This window comes from Eubalaena glacialis, chromosome 16, assembly GCF_028564815.1.
Source record: "Eubalaena glacialis isolate mEubGla1 chromosome 16, mEubGla1.1.hap2.+ XY, whole genome shotgun sequence".
Taxonomy (NCBI): Eukaryota; Metazoa; Chordata; class Mammalia; order Artiodactyla; family Balaenidae; genus Eubalaena; species Eubalaena glacialis.
In genome coordinates this window covers 89,490,421-89,509,931 of record NC_083731.1, presented here as the reverse complement: position 1 = coordinate 89,509,931, position 19,511 = coordinate 89,490,421, and the positions used below count along the sequence as shown (strand labels likewise).

The 19,511-nt window shown below is 43.5% G+C and overlaps 1 protein-coding gene across 1 annotated transcript in view; it reads right to left on the bottom strand.

Moving 5' to 3' along the window:
• Positions 1 to 654: 654 nt before the first annotated feature.
• Positions 655 to 19,511, bottom strand: part of XPO4 (exportin 4) — a 100,940-nt gene continuing 82,083 nt past the window's right edge. Inside the window, exons 13-23 of the mRNA XM_061170849.1 lie at positions 18,616 to 18,793; positions 15,116 to 15,275; positions 14,425 to 14,594; positions 13,483 to 13,657; positions 10,506 to 10,799; positions 9,406 to 9,589; positions 6,148 to 6,266; positions 4,632 to 4,759; positions 4,000 to 4,117; positions 3,505 to 3,597; positions 655 to 1,152 (exon numbers count right to left, since the gene is read on the bottom strand). Coding sequence (XP_061026832.1) covers positions 955 to 1,152; positions 3,505 to 3,597; positions 4,000 to 4,117; positions 4,632 to 4,759; positions 6,148 to 6,266; positions 9,406 to 9,589; positions 10,506 to 10,799; positions 13,483 to 13,657; positions 14,425 to 14,594; positions 15,116 to 15,275; positions 18,616 to 18,793 — 1,817 coding nt within the window. The 3' untranslated portion in view covers positions 655 to 954. The remainder of the gene's footprint in view (positions 1,153 to 3,504; positions 3,598 to 3,999; positions 4,118 to 4,631; positions 4,760 to 6,147; positions 6,267 to 9,405; positions 9,590 to 10,505; positions 10,800 to 13,482; positions 13,658 to 14,424; positions 14,595 to 15,115; positions 15,276 to 18,615; positions 18,794 to 19,511) is intronic.

Below are 19,511 nucleotides of genomic sequence, written 5' to 3'. Positions count from 1 at the left end.
GGGCTACGTGGCTGGACAGAAACATACTCAGAAAGTTAGACTACATCTGAATGAGCCTTTCATTTCACCCATAAAACCACATAAATACACACAATCAAAAGGGCCCCAGGTTCACAGCAGCTAACACCCTAAACCGACTCTGAAGCATCAAGACTTGATTTCTTACTAAAACAAATCTGCTTTTTGTAATTTCTTCTTAAAATTAAGGCAATGAAATGGCTACAGTTCCTAAAGTTCTTCTTATGGAACAAAAATATATATGTATTTTCCTCCTCAAGTTCAGGCATCAGAGTAGATTCACAAAACCTGCAATTACCAGGCTGCTGTGACACAAGACAGACAGGGAGAGCGTAGTAACAAGAAGCCACAAACACCTGGTGGTGCCTTTCCCCCTGCCGGATCGCCTCCTCCTCACCAAAGGGAGGGCTGGGAAAGCACACACCTCTCAAAAGCTTTCAGGGTCTTCTGCACTGACTGAAAACTGCAGGGGTGGCAGAGGAGAGGAGCTAATTAAAACCAAGAACCCAAGGTCCAACAAACAAATGCAGACTCTGAGGGTCTACAGGTGGGCCCAAGAATCTGTCTTTTCAACCAGCTCCGCAGTGATGCAGATGAGCAGATATCCAGCTGATATCTGATAATGAAAACGCTAAACTTCGGGTAGCCATCTAATGCTTTGATAAAGAGAGAAAAGGCACTGAATACGTATTTCATGATGCCCACATCTCTTTGCACATATGTGGAATTTCATTTTGAGAATCTGAAATCACCATCCAAAAGCTACAAGACCTACGACGGACTGAGGCTAATGCTTCCCTGCACCACACACTGCCCTGCCAGGCTCGCAAAATCCAAACGGCCAACGAACTGACAAAAAGGACAAGACTCAAGTCAACTGTTAGCAATTCAGTGCACTTTGCAGGAAGGATCTGGTTAGGCAGAAAGCTCTGTTGTTTATTTCACACAAAGGAGGCCGCCAACATTCGCCATGAACTCCTCTAAACTCTTCAGGAAGGCCATCTTCTGCTTCCGGTCCAGCACAGGGGGCGTGCTGCTGGCGGTGAGCTTGTTGAAGGCGTCTGCTAATCTCTGGTAGATAACTGGGTCTTGCTGACTTGACAGTAATGTTTCAACCAGTTCAGAATATTCCGCCTGTTGAAGAGATAAGGACACATAAGAACACGCACCTTCCTCAAATACCACACGATATACAAATTAGTGGGCTATGGGGGTCCGCAAGGCAGGGTCTGACAGCTCTTTTTAATATTTAACATTTACTAAAAGTTTACTGTCATCTAGGTACTGTTCCAAGCTTTTCCATTAGTAACTCACTGTCTTGTAACAACTGTGTGAGGAAGATATAGTTTATATCCCTGTTTCACACACCAAAGTTCTTCCACACAGTGGGATACATAACCTACCCCGGAGCACAGGCCTCTGAGCAAGAACCAGCCGTGCGGCTCCAGAACCCATTCGAGCAGCTACCTTGTCACGTTGCCTCTTCCTTCTGTGTTTTCAAAGCATTTTTTTTTTTGCATTTTATGATAGATTCTTAGTACGACAGATTTATGGTAGATTCTCAGGCCCTAAGTCTGCAAGCTGACTCTCCATTTCCTGGAGGTTTACGCAGACGTCTTGCCCACACGGCGGCAGCCACGACACAGCAGACGCGCACACGTGCAGACGGGGGCTGCGTGGGAGGTGGCGCAGGGCGAGGGGCGGAAGGGAGCGCTGTGCGGAGGGGCTCCCTGAGGAAGGGGCTCAGCAACATAGAACGGTAGGGTGTGGGTGGAGTTTTCCTGGTTTTACTGCCCTGCACGTAAAGCCTTACACAGAGGAGAGGGTGTGGGGTTAAGGGGAAGGGAACCAGGGCAGCTCTCCAAGCTAAGCTCTCATGAGAAAAGCAGGCCTGTCACTCTTCCTCATTAGCTTCTTGGGATGTCATGATAGACCCAAATGGGGAAACCAAATGTTAATTCCATTTGGAAAAGAGCAGTAAGGCACGCCCCCACCCCACCCCCCACACGGGGCCAAGGGGCCTCGCTAGCTGCCCTTCCCAGAGGCAGGCCTGTGCACGGGGGTAAGTATAAACTCAAGTCCCCCCCGCGCCCCCCGCCCGAGAAATGGCAGTGCCTCCAGGGCCAGCCCAGCCCCGGTCCCTGCTCCCTTGTCTACAACATGCACCGAGGTTTTTAAAAGGACATCAGAATGCAACGGCTTATGTATGCGGGGCAAGGAGGTCCACCCCCAAGAAGGGCACCATCCGCAGGAGGCAGTATCCAGGGCAGAGGCAAGAGATGAGCCCAGGGGGCGCAGGTGCGCCTGGGGCGCAGGTGCTGCAGGAAGGGGGTCTTTAAGTAGCATGCAAGACTCCTCAAAATCCTCCCTTTTTAAAAGAAGGGAAATAAAATCAAACCCTACGTACCAGTCACAGCAAATGCTACAGCCTCTATACTGAAGGAAAAAAAAAAAAAAGCTGCTCTGGCCAATGACTTGGTCACACTGGGATGTGTGCCTGTGCGTGGGGAGTAGGGGTGGGGGTACAGACTGGAAACCGAGGCAGCTGAGGACCCGACACGGCTCTTCTCGCACACCTGACGGGCACCCTCCACAGGGACAGGGAGGGACAGGCAAGCCAGCCTAACTCTCCTTCTGCTATAGCCCCCGTCACGCAGTGCTGCAGAGGCTTCACAGGCTCCGACCAACCACGGTCTTCCAGACTGCGCTATGAAACAACACACTGCGGCTCTCCATGCTTTCTGAAGGCGGACTCGTCGGGGTCCCCAGGTTTATCCACCTTGTTTCCTTGCAAAGCTGTGAGTTCCTCAAGGACAGAGACTGTGTCTCCATTACTTTGTCCTGAGTCCTGGTTCCCAGCACAGCTGTGTAAGGACACCTTTAGGGCAGCGATCGACATAAAGGACGGTTCGTAACAGTGGAGAAGGGAAAGTAGTTGCTTATTAACAGCTTGCCAGATAAACACAGAATAAAAAGTTAGAGCTATTGAGAGTGTGAAGAAATACAGCCTTGGACTTCCCTGGTGGCGCAGTGGTTAAGAATCCGCCTGCCAATGCAGGGGACACGGGTTCGAGCCCTGGTCCAGGAAGATCCCAAATGCCGCGGAGCAACTAAGCCCGTGCGCCACAACTACTGAGCCTGCGCTCTAGAGCCTGCGAGCCACAGCTACTGAGCCCACGAGCCACAACTACTGAAGCCCGCACGCCTAGAGCCCGTGCTCCACAACAAGAGAAGCCACCGCAATGGGAAGCCCGTGCACCACAACGAAGAGTAGCCCCCGCTCGCCGCAACTAGAGAAAGCCCGCGTGCAGCAATGAAGCCCCAATGCAGCCAAAAATAAATAAAAAAGAAAAGAAATACAGCCTCGCTGAATGGTGTGGAAGCACCGAGGCACAGACCCTCTGAGGACTGAGGCGCAAACGGCCCATCTGTCTGAAAACCCCCTCACTACACAGAGCGAGGGGCCCGGGGAGGCGCGTCCAGTACCTGATGCAGGCACACCAGCGTGTAGAACGCCTCGCCAGCCGCGGTGGTCATCTCCGTGTTGTGCTTTTGCAAAACCAGCATATCAAACACCAGCTGAAAGTACACAGTAACACCTCTCAATAAAGACACACGATGGCCATATAACCCTCCAGCCCCTCCCCATTCCGAAAGGGAAAAAGAGGGAAAAAGAGGTTATTCTTCTTTATTAAATAAATCTGAAAAGTAAAGAAAACAGGTTTTTAAAAATCCAAGGATAACGTGAAGATGTTATTGCTTGCTGTGGTGTACGAAATAATCAAATTATCAAATTCCATGCTATATTCACCACATAAAATTTCAAGAACACAAAATAACCGTGGAGGATAACGTATCCAGAGACGCTGATCTCCAAACCCTGCAGTGAACGGAAAGGCATGGTCTCCTCGTGGATGAAGGTGTCGGCACTGCCCGCTGGAGGGAAGACCCCCGGGCAGTGACTGCACCCAAACGTCTCACCTTGAGAAAGTGCCGTGTTGCCAGGAAAAGCGGCGAGTCTGTCTCCTGCGCTTTTGCACACTGTTCAGCCAACGGGGTCAAAGCTTCCAGGCACAGCTGGCAGACCTCCGGACTCATTCTGATCACGGAGGTCAAAGAACAAACCAGAGACACTTGACTTACAAAAGGTAAAAAATTAAAGCTATTGTCCAATGGACGGCTATCTCTAGAAGGTGGGTACAGCGGTGTGTCTTTACTGAGTTAGCTGAGGACAGGAGATTTCCCAGTGTTTCCGAGATTATCCGTGTGTGTCTGGGGCCCAGGACTGGAGGTGTGTGTGTGTCCTGACTGTGATGCACACAACCACGTGGCAAGGATCAGAGACGCGGCAACAGGACGTGGCACTACTACCTGGGCTCCGTGAGACAGTGACTTTGGGGCCAGGGGCCGAACGCCTCTGGGTCTGTGAAAGGAGGACAAGGGGGCAGGTTAATGAAAGAAACACAGAAGTAGGGCAGCTATAGGCATGACTGCTTTTTAAAGAAATAAGACTGAACCACAAAAGAAAAAATACAAATTCTGAAAACTTTTCTTCTAGCAACCTCTTTTCCCCTAGTGACAAGTGATCACGATGTTCACTCAAAGGATATGACGTCATTCCTAGTTCCAACGAGTACATCAGACTTTTAAAAAGATCTTCAGGAAGCTGTGGTATTTTTTCAGGAAAAATCTCACAGATAAATGTGATTAATTTGTAGTATTGATTACAAAGGGTTGGAAACTGAAAAAGAAATATTAAATATTTAGATGTTTAATGATATCTAACTTGTTTTCATTAATGGAATAAAGTAATAACCATCAAGCTTCTAAGTATAATGATTTGTTTAAAACATATACAGGGTATAGAAAACATAAAGACCTAATTAAATGTAAAAATGAGTTACAAGAACGGGAACACTTTAGTAACTAATACGAAAGTAATACATGGTAGAAACAGTCATCTTCTGGATAGTTACAAAAGCCATAGCCAATTCCAGATATTCTATGTTTACCTTGAAAAAGTGAACAAAGCAGCCAAATCTCAAATTATTAAATGACCTGTGAATAAAACCATTTTGCAAATGTATTTATTTGCATTCAAGCATGTTGGAAAAATACAAGAACGTAATACAAACTGTTAAAATTATGATTAGAACGGAGTATTCAGTCTTGCACACTTCCAACATCTATTTCCTGGTTACACAGTCCTGGAGAACTGAGGTAAAAAGTAGGTAATCTACAGCTAACCTCATTTAAGAAAATACACATCTAAATGTCTAATGGTTTATTTGATGAATAAACACAAAAAAACAAAAAAACCCTGAAAGCAAATCAATACACAAAGCTTCCTGAACTTCCCACCCTGCTGGCTGCTCTCCGCAGAGACACTTCTCCAGGAGGGACAAGCCTACAGTCACAGCCGCTGCGCTGGGAACCTAACAGCTCTCACTCTGACCCTCAACTGCACAGGCCCCTCCCAGCCCTGCTTCCTCCCCATCGCCCTCCCTCTGCCCCTCTATTTTGTGCACTTCCCTCCTCCTCTCCAACCTCCCACCTCCTGACAACGCGGGAGAAGAGAGCCTCCCTCGATGGTACTCAGAGGGGGAGAAAGGGCAGCCTCACCACCACCACACCCCTGACATCGACCAGTGCGAGAAACCAAGGCCCAGTGCAGTCAGAACGTACGGAACTTGACCAGCTGTATGAGCCCCGGTTTCTTACCATCCCATTTCTCCACGGAGTGGCTGGGAAATGCCTTCTGTTGCCCAAACCCTCAGCGTGAGAATGATGTTGGGAAAGCACCAGAGAAATTCACTACACATGTAACTTACTGTATTTGCTGAACGACAAATGATGAGGGAATCAAAACCGCGAACATCAGCACTCAGGTTCTAGAAGAACCAGTCTTTCCCTGACACTGAGGGATCAGTGAGTGCAGGGCTCCAGGTAAGGCACGGGTGTGAAGGACACAGAACAGCAACACAAACACTTTATTTCCACACACACTTAACAGATGAGTAGGTACTGGCCCCCTGAATTAAATCGGACGTGTATTCGTGTCTGAAATATCTTGAACCTTCGAGTTCAAGCATATGCGGTTTTAATGTTCACATTCCTTTCTTCACTTACCTTCAAGAGGTCCTGTGACATCAAGGGCAGAATCAGGTTCACTCCATATAACACAACATCAGCTGCCGACACAGATCTGTTTGCTGCTGGCCCAGGCTCCTGACCCCTAAACACTTCATCTATAAAATGAGAACAACGCAGTCTTACAGCTGTAACATCAATAAACCTACGAAGGTGGGTATGTTCTCCTGCATGAAAGTGAAAGCGGAGTCAAGCCCCCAAGACAAAATAAATCTGCAAGAGGATAATACATCCTTTCGTGTTGTACTGTTTAGGGTCTGAACACTGGATGCAGATATTCTGTGTTTACATTATCATTCTACGACGATGAAAGTAAAACTAACACTTAATCAATGTTTTTTGAAAAGTAAAATTGACCCCACTGACACACTGGTCATACTGTGAGTTAAATAATTTCCACAGTACTATTCACTTTTCTCCTAGGTGTGTGGGATTTTTCTAAGTTGGAAAGGAATGGGGGGAAATATAGGAATTAAATATTGCATAAAAAAAGAAAGTTTTTTTTTAAAAAAGCTACTAATATGACAAAGGATTATCACCCTTAATCCATAAAGGAGGCATATAAATTACTCAGAATCTTAAAACCTAAACAGATAAAGGACCAAAATCCACAAACAAACATCTAACAAAACCATAAGCCCAATGAAAAACAAGTTCGATCCAATCATTAAGCAAGCAATACGAAGTTTTTGAAGATACTACTTCTGATTCATTAGATTACAAATGACTTCTGAATGATAACATTTAAATGCTGGTGAGGATACAGTGTGATAGTTACCCTCAAAAGCAATATAATAAGAGACTTTTGAGCACTGTATATAGTAAGGATATAAACATAAATTTAGACAGTGATTCATCCACAGAAGCAATCAGTTTATCACTGTAACAGCAAAATTGTAAATACTCCAGATGTCCTATATTACAAAAACAGGGTTAGGTTCCAAAATGTGGATTGCCACGCAGCCATCAAAAAGTCATGAAAAATTTTAATGACAAGGAAGAGGCTAATAATACATTAATGAAAAAGGCAGAATATAAAATTATATTTGGAGCATAATCACAAAAAAATTATACAAAATAACCAAAAGGGAAATTAACAAAATGCAATTACTCTGGATTACGTCAAAGTATGGGTGATTTTTCTGTCCCTGTACTTCAAATTTTTTCTATTATGAGCATATTTACTTTCACAACAAGGGGGAAAAAAGGACAAAATGTGGTAAAAAAGCACTTCTACTTAAAAACCACTTTTTCAGCCTAATTCTGTACTCTTCTCCAAGAGCCTCAGTTCTAGGTGGAAGAATCCCATTTTCCAAAGCCGGGCACTGGCGAGCCTGGATCCATCCAGCAGGAAGCCTGGGCCTGCTGGGCCGGGGCCACGGCAGGCTGGCCACCGCTGCTGGGTCTGCTCGAGAGACGGCTCCTGGCCTGGACTGTGGGACTCAGCTCTGCAGCCACGGGCTCTGCCAGGGGCTCAAGAATGTCGTGCAGAGGCTCATTTTCAGTTATGCTTTTATATCTCACCTGGTATGTTAATTTTATTTCGTAATATTTAAAATATTTTCTCTTATCTCACCTATTATCTTTATTTTATTTTTTAAATAATTACTTAAAAATATTCTCTCCCTTTTTACCATCTATTTTATCTGTTGCTTTATCATTTCCTATTTTAATTGTCTTCATTTTCTTTTTTCTAGACCTCAACCCTATCTACCTTATTCTATTCTTTTTACCCTTATTTTGTACTTTCAATCCTGAGCATTTTGGCCTCAATTTCTTTTCTAACATTGTATTACGATTTCAATCCTTCTGCTTTTTTATTTTGAAAACCTGCCCATCCACACTTACCCATACTGTTTACTCCACAGCTCGCTCCTAGGGGAGCCTGAGAGGGCTTCTGTCCCCTCCAAATGCCTTTCATACAAAGCTCTCCCATCCCTCTCAATATCAGTGCTTAACTGAGAGTCAGTTCCTCAGGGTACAGGACTCTTATCCTGGTCCTTACACCCCTGGAAAGTCTACAAATCAACTAACACGGCATGTGAACCTCAGCGGGTCGTGTAACATACACCCTTCAAGGGAAAGGCTCAGAACAACTTGAGGCCTTAGAGGCACATCTGATCTAGAAAAGGTGAAGCAACCCCGGCCTGAAGGAATCAGAAAACCTGGGACCGACCACCCGCATGAGTGGCTGGGCCTGGAAACAGCGGCAGCGGCAGTCCTTCACCTTGGCGCCCTGTCACCTGCCCAGGGCAGTAAAGCTCCTGGGCTGAAGCTGACGGTGCCTGGCACAGGGCAGCTCTGCCAGAAACCTCTGCTGGGCGAACAAGGGAAGTGAACCGGTGGAGGGAACAGAGAAGAACGGCGTCCAGTGTCAGGTGTGCTGAGCCCAGGGGGCGAGAAGGGATCGGAGAAGAAGGGGCAGCAGCACCCACTGCCCGGGGAGGAGACGTGGACGGCACGTCTTCCTCGTGGAGCACGAGGTCCTTGTGTCCTGCGGCAAGGCAGGCAGCGGGCAAGAGGCGGTGAAGGAGAGCTGTGGACACTGGAGGCTCCGGGCACCCGGACGCGCCCGCCTGTGACAACAGCGGTGACGAGAACGACAACGGCAGGCACCTGCCAGCTCATCGTGAACACAGTTTGGCAGGCACTGATTTTCACAGCCCCTGTAACAGCAAGGGAGGCCCAGGGAGGCAACAGACTCTGCAAGGTCATGCTGCTGGGGAGCCCCAGGTTAGGGCTTCAGAGAGTCGCCTATCAGCCCCCAAGTCCAGTGGCTCCCAAGCTGCAGTGGGCACAGGGCTGGGGTTTCCTCAGAGGACACGGAGGAGGAACTCGACAGTAAAGCGAGCTCTAGACACTGGCCTCTGAAGTCAGACGCTGGGGCGCGCTAGCTGCACATCTGCAGGCAAGTGGTGTAAACTTCTAGGCGGGCCTGTTTCCTCACCTCTAAAATGAGTGCAACAGCGGCACCAGACTCATGCTGCTGTGACAGGGACAGTGTCCGGCACCGGCTAGGAGCCTAGGACAGGGAAAACACCAGCACTTGCATCTCTACCAGAGGAAGGCCAAGCACACAGGGCTGCTGGTCCCGCCCTCCCCGCAGCCACGGAGACGGACTTCCACCTGTTCGGTAAATGGGACCTCCTCGTGGCATGTCACATAATGACAATGCTCCTTTGCTTTAATAAAAACAATAACGACAACAAAGTTGAAAAGCCCTCACGCACGCTTTACCTGTGTCGCTGAAATCTATGAACTCCTTGGACAGCAGGTTGGTAAGGAGCTCCATGATGAGAAGCAGGTCTTGGTACTGCTCCTCCTCCTCCACGGCAACGTCGACCCTCTGCCGCCCTACGTTGTTCTTGGAGTACACGCGCAGCAGGGTGAGGCAGGCCTCGTACAAGTTCATAGCTTTGGACTGGGAAAGAGCAGGCAGAAATTAGGCTACTAGGGGGAGCCGGGCTGGGAAACAAACATAAATATTAAAGAAGTTTAAGATGTAACCTAATAAATTTACTCTGAATTCCAACAGCAGCTCTAACGCTTGTCTTAAACTATATTAAAGCGTGAACAAAAATGAAAAAGCATAAAGATTACAGTTATATTTAAAATATCAGTTTTCTAACAACAAAATTTGACACTCTTTTTGTGTGCATTTGATTGTGCATACTAGAAAGACAATATAATTTTGGCAACAGAACTGCTTTACTCCTGTTCAACTTCTTGTATGACGTGTATTATTTTAAGATTTAAAATGGTTTAACGTGCAGAAGCACAGAGCACCAAGCATTAGAATAAACGGCACTGGCCTAACCTCTGAACAGTGCACCTGTGACGACCTTTGTAACATTGATCAAACGTAACCTCACTTTTAAGCAGGTTCCTTTGATCTACAACAACAACAAACACAAATCAGGAACATCTTTGCTGACTGAATATAAAAGAACTTAGTGTATCTGAACATTCATCTGATTTACAAAACAAAGATGCAAACTGCCACTTAAAATGGTAAGTCCTAGGGTTCCACCACAGAGAAATTTGTTAAAATTTTCTACCATAATCCATTTGTTTTATCAAATATTCCTCATGTGAATGAGTTTGACTGAGTAACATATTAGCCCAAAGAAATGCCTGATTATTCACATTTTTAGGGCAAGAATTTACATTCATTCAACATGCCTTCCTCTGAACTCTGAGTTCTTTTGAAAAATCTTTTGGAGGCATAAAAATATTATTTCAAATAACGTTCATTCAATCTGAAGCAAAGTATCTATCATTTTGTTATAGCTATCAGGAGTTTTGACCTGGAAGGGATCAAAGTAGACCGTGCTCACCTCTCCAAGATAGCATATCTGCTTATGTGCAACTTCAACAAAAACTTCTATAATGAGATTGACAGTCTCAGGGGTGTTTTTGTAAACTTCCATCAATCCAATGCAATTGGTAAGGAAGTCCATTAAAAAGTTAAAAAGGATGGCTACATTGTCAACCTGGGTAGCCTCAGCAATGCCACACAGGGCCTCCAGTGTGGCAGTGATCTCCTGCTTCACCTCCTCCTGCTGGCACATCTGCGGAAAGTTTTCCTGGTTTATCACTCTTAAGAATCGCTGCTGAAGAGGCTGAAGAACCTACAAAAATAAAGCGTGAATTTTTTAAAAGTCTGATTCACATGCTTAATTTCTTCAACTTGGGTAAATATTCACTTTCCAAAACATTTCTAATTGTTGGAGGCAAAAAAAGCACAGAAAACAAAAAATACCTGAACCACATGTTACAAGCCCCATTCTGAAGGTGATCCTAACTTCTGGCAAACAAATAAATAACACAGCACATGCAAAGGTGCTCACATCACCAGTCAACAGGAAAACGGAAATCAAAACCACAATGAGATATTACCTCACATCTATCAGAATGGCCATCAAAAAGACAAGAAACAACAAGTGCTGGCGAGGGTGTGGAGAAAAGGGAACCCTCGTACACTGTTGGTGGGAACTCAAATTGGTACGGCCACTTTGGAAACAGTACGGATGTTCCTCAAAAAATTAAAAATAGAATTACCACAGGATCCAGCAATTCCACCTCGCATATTTATCTGAAAAAGTGAAAACACTAATTCGAAAAGATACATGCACCCTTATGTTCATAGCAGCACTATTTACAATAGCCAGGACACGGAAGCAACCCAAGTGTCCATCGACAGATGAATGGATAAAGGAGATGTGGTACATATATACAATGGAATATTACTCAGCCATAAAAAGCAAGGAAATCGTGCCACTCATGACAACATGGATGGGTCTTGAGGGCATTATGCTAAGTAAAATAAGTCAGACAGAGAAAGACAAATACTGTACGATCTCACTTATACATGGAATCGAGGAGGGAGGAAGACAAAGATACAAACTTTCAGTTACAGGATTAATAAGTCCTGGGGATGTAACGTACATCATGATGACTATATGAGATGTAGGAAAGTGAAGAGGGGAGATCCGGAGAGTTCTCATCTCAAGGGAAAAAATGCTCCTTAATTTTTTTTTTCTTTTTCTTTTTGTGGTATCCATGAGATGATGGATGCCGTCCGTGTCACAATACATGTAAGTCAAACCATTATGTTGTACACCTTAAAGTTATACAATGATGTATGTCAATTACATCTCAATAAAACTGAAAAAAAGAAATTATTACTTATGGAAAAGAATATAAGTGCATGCTATCATCATACTTCCTTAAGTAATTTAAGTTCAAAAGAAGAAAAAAAAAGACTTCCTTGACGCCATTCACAGGATTCTGCCACTATCTTCATCTCTTTCCCATTAGCAAAAAAAAAAAAAAAGATATTTCATAAAGGGCCATAGGGTAAATCTTTTACACTTTACAGGACATACTATCTCTGGCCCAACTATTCAATTACGATTTCACTGTAGTGCAGAAGTAGCCATGGAAAAGATGTAATCGGTTAAGCATGACTGTGTTTCAATAAAACTTTATTTATAGGGACTTCCCTGGTGGTCCAGGGGCTTAAGACTCCACGTTCCCAATGCAGGGGGCCCGGGTTCGATCCCTGGTCAGGAAACTAGATCCCACGTGCCGCAACTAGAAGTTCGCATGCCGCAACAAAGACCCGTCGCAGCCAAATATATAAATAAATATTTTTTAAAAACTTTATTTATAAAAACAGCAGGCCAGATTTGGTCTGTGGCCTGCAGTCTCCAACCTCTGTCCTACTGGGTGAAGACCAACACAAAGCTCCAGCCTGTTTTTCCCCTTCCAACTCCCCTGGGTGTAAGAGTAAACAGACATATCCATGAAGAGGATCTCTTAATTCTATTTAAAGCTGCACGTATGAAAATAAATTATTTAAACTGGAAACACATGGTCAGGCTGATTTTCATTCTGGCTCTGAAGTCACAGACTACTGCCTATTTCTGTTACTGTGCCCTTTGTCAACACTAAGGGCATCCAGTCACAGGGATTACAGGCTGGCAACCTACATGCACTGGTAACTCTTGGTTCCCAATTTAAACCTTATTATATAAGACGACGTGTCCAGGGTCGTTGCTGTGGGTTGAATTACATCCCGCCAAAATTGATGTGTTGAAGTCCGAACCCCTGGTACCTCAGAACATGACCTTATTTGGAAATAGGGCTGTTTCAGATGTAATTAGTTATTAAGATGAGGTCCTTTGGGCGGGCCTCTAACCCAGTATGACTGGTGTTCCTATAAGAAGGGGAAATTTGGAACAGACATGGGCACACGGAGATGCAGGGGAATCAGGGTGATGCACCCACAAGCCGAGGAATGCTGCAGACTGCCAGCAAAGCACCAGGAGCTCCGGGAAAGGCCGGGAACCCCAGGCCCTTCGTCACAGCCTCAGAAGGAACCAGCCCTGCCCACACCTTGATCTCGGATTTCTGGCCTCCAGAACCGTGAGACAGTAAATTTCCATTGTTTAATCCACTAAGTTTGTGGTATTCTGTCACAGCAGCCCTAGCAAGCCAACACAGTGGTTAATTTGCACGTCCTTGTCCGAGACAAAGGAACACATCACGGGTTCTTCATGGAGAAGCAACACACCAGCTCAGGCTCTCATTCGCGTTGGGGGAAAGGTGTCTAAACTGCCGGGCACTCGACAGCGTTCAACGTCCTCACGCAAGCAGGTCAGCAGGTCGGACGAACCCTAAGCGCCAACCCACTCGTTAGGAGGGAAAACACCAGAAAAGCTATGTTTCCACAGACCGTCTGCAGCAACACATAGATGAAACCCCGGCAGGGTGACGCGGAGAAGCCACCACAGGCAGGGGAACGGTTACCTCTGTCCAGTACTGCTGCTTGGTCTCTGCGTCCATGTGAGCGAAGCCCCCCAAGACAAGCGCCTTCATCAGCGTCCTCTGCACGGGGCTGGATAGGAAGTTCAGAGGCGGGCGTCGGCTGGCGAACTGCTTGGCCAGGTTCCACCAGCTTTCACACTGGATCACCAGGTTTGCCCTGCAGGGAGAGACAAGCCGCACCGCCTGCTTACACCGCAAACAGAGCGCAGGGCTACGGGCGTCAACTTCTGGTGCAAGTCCAGCACAGACAACTTGGTATATAGACTTTGGAGTCTTGTATTCGGACCCAAGTAGCCGTTTGTCAATGTAAAGTTTATTTAATCTCTCTTAATTATCAGTTTCCTGATCTGTAAAATAAAGATAACAACAGTAATAACAGCCCTAAATTTCATGGCTGAGACTGATGAAATGATTAAATCAGATACTACATATGAAGTGTTTGCAACAGTACCTAATAAATTACAAGAATTCAATAAATAGTAGCCAATGACAGTAGTAATGACAATCATTTTCCTATGTAGTAAGAAAACTGAAAACATCTCCAGAATTTGTTATAGAAAGCACTAAAAATTTTACTTTGCAAAATTAAATTATTAATTGTTAAATTATCAGTTTTTCTCATCATTAAAATGGGATAATACTAATGGGATAGCTGAAAATTCCAATGACTATTCTATATTAAAACTGTAAATTACTAAATTAAATATATATGTTACTTATAAAGATTCTTTGATGCCAAATCCTTGAACACCTATGCAATCTTCAGTCGTAACATGGAAAAGCTCTGTTTGCATTTGTAACAAGACTATGATGTATTTTTTAAAACACATTGCTCCAAAAACGCAGGGTCCACCTAGACCTTAGGACCGTGTTAACTGTTCACCACTTGAAAACACTCCAGTGAAGTCACACGCATCAGCTCACCTCTCCCTTCTCTCCACCAAGGTGACGAGCAGCTGCACTGTGTCATTTGCGAGGTCCTGCTCACTGCTGCACACCGAGAGGTTGCTGAGGACCTTCTGCAAGAGGTAGCCAACGATCCACTGAGAGCCCTCTGTGTCTGCTCCAAATGCTGTACTGAATGGCACGCTTATCTTCAGAGAAAAGAAATTTTTTAAGGTCAGAAAGAAAGATCTGCCGGAAAAAGGAAAAAAAACAAAAACAAAAAACCCCGTAGAGAAATCAAACTGAAAATGAGCACTAAATCTGAAGTACTGCTTACTTCACACCAATTTTCTAAATGTATTCATTTCCGAAAGTCCAAAAAAGGACATCGTCAATCCACTGACGCTTCCCAGTGTGGTTTTCCTATTAGCTTTAATTATTCTCATATTACAAACACAGTCACATAGTCACACCAAATGCAAAGAACATAAATTAGTCCATTCCCAAACAGTACTCTGCACTTAACATAGGTTAAAATAAGCAGAAATCACATGATATGCTCTAGGAAAAGTTAACAAAACAGCATGCTGTCCACACAGTTTTCTCCAGTGTGGAAGATGCTCAGCTCTTACTCACATTCTGATGAGAAAATCACCAAGAAAAATGTTCTCATTTCTATAATTCCCATCCTCATAAATCCAAACGAAGTCAAACGGTTTTACATTCTGACCTGATCGTACAGTTTCTCATCCACCAGGAGATAAGTCTTTGCCCAGCGTTTTAGAAACCAAACAATATCTTTGCCCATCTGAGGGCTTAGCAGGTGCGTGAGATCTGCCCTTATTGCCCGAGACTCAACTTCTGAAACTCTGAGAACAGCAGACAACAGCCTGTAGGTACAAAAAGGAAGTCATTTATTCCTTTATCAGTTTATTGGCTGTCTAACCATATTTTTCTCCTAAAAAGCCCTTTTCTGTTTCTCAACTCTCTGAAATTTTCTTCAAGAGGGTTGGAGACAAATGCCCCATTTTATTGCTGACCTTTCAGGAAGCAGGAGAAAAGAAAAGGAAGAGAGTCATGGCTAGAGACACCCTCTGTTGGCCTGTGATCACACGTGCGAGTCTCAGCACTACTGTCTAAAGAGATTTTTCAGGTTCAAAACAGAGAAATGCACACAGTTAAAAGCTACTTAAAACCCACGGACACTGGTCATTTTATGGTGTGGGGACGGGTCAGTGACTTATCCAGAATGTTCTGAATATTCAGTCTTGTCTCTAAATCTGACAGTCCTATTTATTTCCTAACAAACTTGACTTTTAACGGTATTTTTAAATAAAAATGTTGCTAGAATTACCTACATAAGTGCATGTATTGTCCTTTCTACACTACGGAATTCATACGCTGAACAGCGTTAACACAGCACGATACGCAGACCAGTAAAAACAACAAAAAAGGCTTTGTTCTGGGTTTGGAAGGGGGGCACGAGGGATCTATATTTAACCTGACTTTAGCTAAAAGGCAAAGAAGCAAAGGACTTAAGCAAAAGAGCCCATCATGACACCATTCTAGGAATATCGGCGCTAAGGCAGGAACGCTGCTTTCCCCGCTGCTCTCAGGGTGAGCGAAGCCATCTCCCTGCTGTGAAACCTCACGGGCAGTTTCAGCCCCTGACCCACTGCTACCTCCTTCCCAGCTGGCGACAACCCCTTCTCTGACCTTCTTCTTTACACAGGTGGGTTTAAGGTCTTCTTGTTTCACTACATACACTCGCTATGCCAACAGTACTCAAAGTTTTAAAAATGATTTTAGAGTGGATGTGAACAAAAATAACCCAACCATCTCACAATCCATTTTAAGTTGAAGTATCAAATTTTCCCCATAAGAATAAACAGCTTAAATGATGTAATCTGCAGCCTCACAGAACGTGCATTAAGCAATCACAGTAACTGTGCAAATGTACGCACTGGGCTTTAATTATCCTAGAATTCTGATACCCATCACCATCCATGTAAAAGAGAAACAAGTTTTTCTTTCACAGTTGGAAGCTTTACGCTGTTTCTTTTTCTCCTTAAACTTTTATTCCTATTTAATTTCCCCACAGACTATTATCCTAATATAATAAACTTCTTATACTCGCTTTATCGATCACACCATATACTTCTCTGAAACAAGTATGTATAGATATTAAAATATAATTTTTAAAAATTTCCAATGATAAGACTGTGTTAAAAATGTCTTCTGGATTGAGTTATCGTTACAAAACTTAGTAGTACACAATTGAGCAAAATATCACACAAATTTAAATAAATTATTAAACACATTTATTAAAAATAAAACTTTATGTACAACACAGGGAATATAGCCAATATTTTATAATAACTATAAATGGAGTATAAACTTTAAAAATTGTGAATTACTATATTCTACACCAGTAACTTACACAATATTGTAGGCCAGCTATACTGCAATTAAAAAAAATTAAAATAAATAAATAAATAAAATGGATGTATCTTAATAAGATTAATGTGGCAGGGTTTGATTTTTCCAAATTCGTCCATGTGTAATTTGATTCCTGTTTTTCATTTCAATAGATATGAGCACTGAGAAAACGCGTTCACATAAATTAGTGGGAGGCGTCTTTAGAACAGTGGGGTCCCTCAGGTACGTGAAGTAAAGCTCACGCTGACGGCACCCTGTAACACCGACACAGCCCTGAGGTCTGCACACCTGGCCCTCGGGCAGCCGGCCTCCTTGCCACGGCACTGACAGTCTGCTAACAACCGCGCCATTCCCTTACTTCTTCCCTCTCCCACACGAGGAGCTTGAAAGGGGGAGCGATCTGTCTGCTCTAGAACAGTGCCTGGTACGTAGTAAGCACTCGAGAGTTACTTGTCAAATGATGATTTCTTCAAGAAATGCGAACCACTTTCTTAGTAAACAAGGCCTGTCTCCCTCCTGCCGTTCAATGTCACACTCGCTCTTTGGACTGAAGAACAACGGTCATTCCTGTTGCTCCGGTCCCCACCTCAACCCTTCACAGGCTTTGCTCTCAGACACCGAAATGTTTTGCTCCCTCACTGATACCCAAGACTGGCAAAAATTGAAAAAGCACTGAAAATGCAAGGAAAGCATTCCTGAGGGTACTGCCCAGGCAAGAACGGTGGCACAGAGCACAACAGGACAGCACCCTGAAATGAACTGACTCTGCAGTTAACATTCACCATGAACCAAACCAAAGCAATTACTCCATCTAATGCCGAAAGCAATCCCAAAAGGAAGAAATAAAACTTTTCCAATAGAGCATTGACACTGACATTTTATTTCAAATCAGAGAATGCAACAATAAAGGAAATAAATTCCCAAACATTTCCTTGATATCCACTTAACAGTTTAATTAAAAAAAAAAACAAAACAAAACATATTTTCTATTGCACAGGTTTAAATGGTATCTATGTTATTTTGCATTAAAATAAAAAGAATGAGGGGACAGTACCTTGTTTGAGTTACTGATTTTGCAACAGACAAAAACCAATATTATTTCATTATTCTGTCTGCAACCTAAATTTAAAGTTTAAGATGCTGAAACTTAAATTGCTGTTTTCAAATCCACTTTTAGGAGGATATTTAGTTCATGTTCATCCCTCCTCAACTTCACCATCAAGAATTAATGGAAGTTTTGCCATTCCTCTCAGGAAGATCACAGTGAATTCCTTCATTTGAGGCACACTGCCATCTTATAACAGGGCTCTCAAGGTTCACACACACTCAGGACAAATATTTCTATTTTATGAGAGGCCAGGAAAGCCACTGGAAAGTCATTCCAGCTTCCTGAACAATAAATACATGTTCATGTTCACCTGGTTTCTAAGAATTTCCCATTCTTGGTGCTTTCATTCAGGTGCCTGAACCCGCATTAGCACTGCTTTCTGATGGTCAAGGGATGTGTTTGCAGGAATTAGACCAAATGTCCCTTCAAGGCCTCACTGCATCCAGAATAATCTTATACTTGTCTTCCTTGGTACTGGACACAGCTGTCAATTCCCACCAGAGTGGCACTGCTTAAATGTGCTGAGTACTTGCCATCCTTGTTTGTTTCAAGGCTTCTCCGAGTTTTATCTTCTTTCATGTGTCAGCTTTACAACCCGCCTGTCACTCGAGTCATCTACCCGTCAACTCAGAACTTATAAAACAGAATAAATTACAAGAGCACAGCTATAGAGGTCATATTACCTAATCACAGAATCTGTTCTGTTGTACCCTGGGATGGAAGAAGCCTTTTCTCCTGGAGATCCCAAAATTTGAAGTGTTGTATTAATGTCAACTTCAGATGAATGCTTAATGGAATATTCCATTATTTCTGGAGGTATTAGCGGAGTCTCTCCCTGAGTATCATCAGCTAAGAGGTAGCCTTCAGTTTAAAAAAAATTAAAAATGAACACTTAACAATCTACATTTAACAAATTGCTCTATAAATGTTTTCAGTTTTATTTGATTTACATACACCATATAAATTGATGTAAAAGTAAATTATAAATGTTAATATGTTAATTCAAGTTTGATGAGAAGAAATTTTCTGTTTCTAAGATAATTAACCCTCAAAAACACAGGAAAGGACAAAGGACAAAAGTTTTATTCACCAATTTTATAATTCATACTGACATGTAGGCTTTTTACTCTGTGACCCTTTAATAATTTTCAGTACTATATTCTGTAAAGTTAAGAGGAATTCTACTATTATCTTTATCAAAAGTCAATATTTGGGAATGCCTTTCCAAACATTAAGGTTGTTTTTTTTTTTCCTCCTGATTATTTAAAATACAGAAACACTGACAACATGGTTACAGAAGAAGACCCTGAAGAAAAGTCAGACTGCTGGGATTTGAACTCTGGCTCCAAACATTAACACCAGTGTGACCAGGGCTGGTCTCCAAGTCTCAGATTCTTCGCGTCTAAGACAGGGTGATAATTAATAATGATAGTAATAATAATAACAGCAACAAGGACAACCATAATACCTAATAATAGTACTAATGCAGGGGCTACAATGAATTCCACATAAAACATGTGGTACAGAACAGGCACTGAACACATGCCAGCCAATACTGTAAAGAAAAGCATCCGCAGCT